Genomic DNA, 4,065 nt, shown 5'->3' with positions numbered 1-4,065 from the left:
TCCCAGAGCTTGATGGTCTGGTCCCACGAGCCCGATGCTAGTATGCGCCCGTCCGGTAAGAAGGCCACCGAGCTGACAGTACTGGAATGGCCTGTCAGCGTGCGCTGCTCGACGCCCGTGGCCGGGTCCCAGAGCTTGATGGTCTTGTCATCCGAGCCCGACGCCAGTGTGCGCCCGTCCGGCGAGAAGGCCACCGAGAAGACAGTACTGGAATGGCCCGTCAGTGTGCGCTGCTCGACGCCCGTGACCGGGTTCCAGAGCTTAATGGTGTGGTCGCGCGAGCCCGATGCCAGTGTGCGCCCGTCCGGTGAGAAGGCCACCGAGAAGATTAAACTGGAATGGCCCGTCAGCGTGCGCTGCTCGACGCCCGTGGCCGGGTCCCAGAGCTTGATGGTGTCGTCCCACGAGCCCGACGCCAGTATGCGCCCGTCCGGCGACAAGGCCACCGAGGAGACTGAACTGGAATGGCCTTCAAATGTCTGTAGATTAGGACTCCAAGATTCTTCCACCCCTGTAAGCTGTATTTGTTGCCCTATAACTTTGCTGTAGAAAGCTTTTTTGATGATACTCCTGTTCGGTGCGAATACAAGTCCAGCACGGTAAAGTTGCAGTGGGGCAATTCCTGCCATATAACTATTCTGACGAACAAATCTATCTGCATCATACAGAAAGTCTGATAACTCAGTATTTATAGATTTCTAGAAGGATTGTTAGCTAACCCTTTACAAAACAGAAGAATTTAGAAAGCTTACCCATATCCTTGATTGTAAAGTGCTTATTAGTCTTACTGCTTCCGAGATTTCTCCTAGAAGCGCCAGTGCCTCCAACCAGTGAAGGATGTGCTCCCGGAGAAAAGAGAGAACGTCATAATCAGAAATCAGACCCTTGCTCTGTTTCAGATGATGAACCCAACAACGGCAGGCGTATTTCAAATCAGCAGTAAGATGTTCTTTTATCATCTGGGGATTGATATCTTCATGCAGTATGCCATAATTCTCCAACTTGCAGATATTCTGTTTGAGATGGTCTTTCATAAGCCGGAGGCAATGTAATGCGATCTTGTTATGTGTTCCTTGTTCATCCACATGGAAAACACTCTTTTTTGTTAGAAGGTATTCCCGAAATGATAGGTGTAAAATGCGAACCGGCGTTTCTTGATCGCCAGGTATGTAGAGAACCGAGTGTAGAGAATCCAATGCCTCACTAATATAATCCGCCTTCACTTTCAACAGAGACGCTAAGGATTGAATAGAGAGTGGGTTAGCAAGAAGAATAATGACACCGACAATATTCTGGAAGTCTTCGATAATATTATCGAACTCGTCCTCATTATTGCCTAGAAATTGTTGTAAAATAGGCAAGTATATCTTGTCCATCTGGCTTTTCCCTGCATTTTGAGATTCTAGAAAGCTCTCCAGGTGTTTCTTCGGATGCTTGCCTTCCTTGATAAAGCGACATGCCGTGGCTGCGAAGATAAATAACGGAACTGCCATTTGCACCAGCCTTTCTCTTTTCTCGATCCCTGGCCAACCGAGAGGAAGCGAACGCTCACGCTGGATTTCCGAAAGTTTGTAATCGAGAAATACACGAATATCATGTTCAATCACTGGCTTAGGTAGCTCATGGAGGACCAGATCGAGATGATTCTTATTTTCACTGAAGCCAAGGCGAATAGGCATTTCAGGTCGGCTAGTGAGGAATATACGCAGCTGCACAGATTCAATCCCCTGTAACTTAGATACAAGTCGAAGTATCAGTCTCAAGTCATCATCGCCGTTGCATTCGTCCAAGGCATCCAAGATAATCACAGTAAATCGGTTTTCGTCTGGTGTTATCGTCGTCAAAGGCAGATAAAGGAGCTTTTCGAACTGATTCTGGATATCCTGAGACGCAATGTTTGGGGTTCCCTTAAGCACATCTAAGACAGCAGGCCCTAGTTCCGGATATCTGGTAATAAGCTGTCTTGTAATAGTGGATATCAGATGTCTTGCATCCGCACGATCCCTTTCATTCCGGTTGAAAAAGAAAGTAGCGCCAAGCAGACCCTGACTTTCACAGTCTCGAGCGACTGTCCGAGCAATAGTAGACTTTCCTGTTCCGGCCATTCCATTCACCCAAAATATTGACTTGTTGCTTGATTTAATCCATTCTGACACTTGGGAAAAAAATTCACTTCTGGTATTAGGCAGACAGTAATCCATATGTCGATTGGCAAAGGAGTTGTAGAATGCTCCTTCCGCTATATGAAGATTCAAAAGAACAAAATGTTCAAGTACATGCTTCACTGACTGCGCTAACGCATCAATCTTGTGCAGGATTTCATTCGCATCCTGTTCATGGCGAAGGTATTGATCGAATGTTATTGATAGGGTTAATTTATTTTTTTCATCCTCAGCCACAGTTTGTAGTGTGGCAAGCGACTGCTGAAGATCACGGGTTACCGAATTGAGTACTTTTTCTCCAAAACTTGCTTGGCGCGTTCTCTGCATCTGGGCTGTATAGCTCAGAATAGCTTTATAAAGTCTGATGAATGCTTCTTCCACGGGGCGACTGTCCGTATTAGTTTTTCTCTCCCTGTAAAATCTCTTCTCAACAAAAGCTCCGTAGGTAAGAATGTCCGCCAGGTACACCGATGACTTAAATGAAGCATCGCGCAAATCGGAGTAGCTTTTCGCCATCTAAATTTCAGCCAAAGAATATATCAGCGAAAGTTTTCAATACATCTAGTAAGATTCCTTACTGTCAGACCAAGAGAGACAATCGTCCAGGCACTAGCTGCATGTTGTGTTGGGTCGAGTGCAGTCACTGCATCTATAATATCTTTAAACGACAGTGCTAAATTGAGAATTTTCCGTGAAGTCTCATGAAAGCCTTGATCGGCTGTCTCATGATACTTCTTATACTCCTCCTTTGTTGTCTTGATGACTCGGTCAATCGAGCTCGGCAGGCGATTATCTTCGTCACCTGGTTCGACAGATACCTTCGTTTTCAACAAAATATCCTGCTGAGTCCTCTCAAGCTGATTATAAGCAGCTTGCCACAGGTTTCGAGGCTTGCGAGGCTGCAAAGCATGTTCTGGCTCAGTAGACAAATATGCGGTGTCCAGCGGGATTGTCTGTGCAGCGTTGGCGGTATGGCCTTTTTGATTCTCTTCGGGTGCTGCCTGAGTTGCCGGCTTCTCATGCTCGGTATCCTGATAGAACAAACAGCAGAAGCATTTTCTCAGATGTTTCGCCATCTTTCGTTAAAGGTGTCAGCAAGATGGGGTTGGGTGGATGTTGTCGAGCGAGAGAAATCCCGGGCAAGACCGGTACAGTAAAAGAGGGGAACTTCGCCATCACTGACCAGCGCTTGCGGCCTGATTCTTTGCCGAGCTGCGCAGCTGACGACCAGGATATCCTGGCTTGAATTGGCCAGTCATAGGCCTACAGGTAGAAGCGGGGTTTCCGAACTCCAGAAAGGCCCGAGTTATCATCGTTTGTAGGTCTGATCACGTGTTACAATAGCCGATGAGCTGCTTTTATTATATCACGTGGTTGATTGTTGATAAACACAATTTGAATTTAAGGCTTCGATTCTTGTGGATCAGTGGCTGGGCGAGTATCCACCGCCTGGTACAGGTACATTATCGGCGAGGGTCAGTTCGACGCTCTGATGACTAAGGATTATCCAAGGAATGTGGCTACTTGTTCCTGATAGCTCCCCCGCTGTTCTCCTAATCGGTAAATTGCTATAGTACAACTGGTTGAATAGGGATTATTCTCTTTCAACACTAGACTGATAGGATTTTAATTACACAAGCGTGTTATGATACTAGGCTGTTATCTCTCATACATACGCGGCTCATCAATGATCCAGCTCCGTGCCGCAATGGGCTTAGTGTTGTTTCATCCCGGGGTTGCTGAAACAAACGAAGAGTGTAGGTAGTGACTCCGGTATCCGGAAGAACTGTACCTGTGCGCTGTCATCTTCAGGCAAGGTACGAGGCTCACACTACTAGGGACCCTGACGGGATGGTATAATACCACAATTATCTCTGAGGTTGACGTCCAGCCTATTAATGTC

The 4,065-nt window shown here is 46.7% G+C and overlaps 1 protein-coding gene across 1 annotated transcript in view; it reads right to left on the bottom strand.

The window, feature by feature from the left end:
* Window positions 1–3,414, bottom strand: part of BO87DRAFT_347165 (NACHT and WD40 domain protein) — a 4,268-nt gene extending 854 nt beyond the window's left edge. Inside the window, exons 1-3 of the mRNA XM_025620924.1 lie at window positions 2,741–3,414; window positions 753–2,678; window positions 1–698 (exon numbers count right to left, since the gene is read on the bottom strand). Of these exons, the coding sequence (XP_025473697.1) occupies window positions 1–698; window positions 753–2,678; window positions 2,741–3,238 (3,122 nt within the window). The 5' untranslated portion in view covers window positions 3,239–3,414. The remainder of the gene's footprint in view (window positions 699–752; window positions 2,679–2,740) is intronic.
* Between the last annotated feature and the right edge of the window lie 651 nt (window positions 3,415–4,065).

The sequence above is a fragment of the Aspergillus neoniger genome (genome assembly GCF_003184625.1).
Source record: "Aspergillus neoniger CBS 115656 unplaced genomic scaffold BO87scaffold_87, whole genome shotgun sequence".
In the NCBI taxonomy this organism is placed as follows: domain Eukaryota; kingdom Fungi; phylum Ascomycota; class Eurotiomycetes; order Eurotiales; family Aspergillaceae; genus Aspergillus; species Aspergillus neoniger.
Note: the sequence above shows the minus strand (reverse complement) of the source record. Positions and strands in the feature narration are given on the sequence as shown.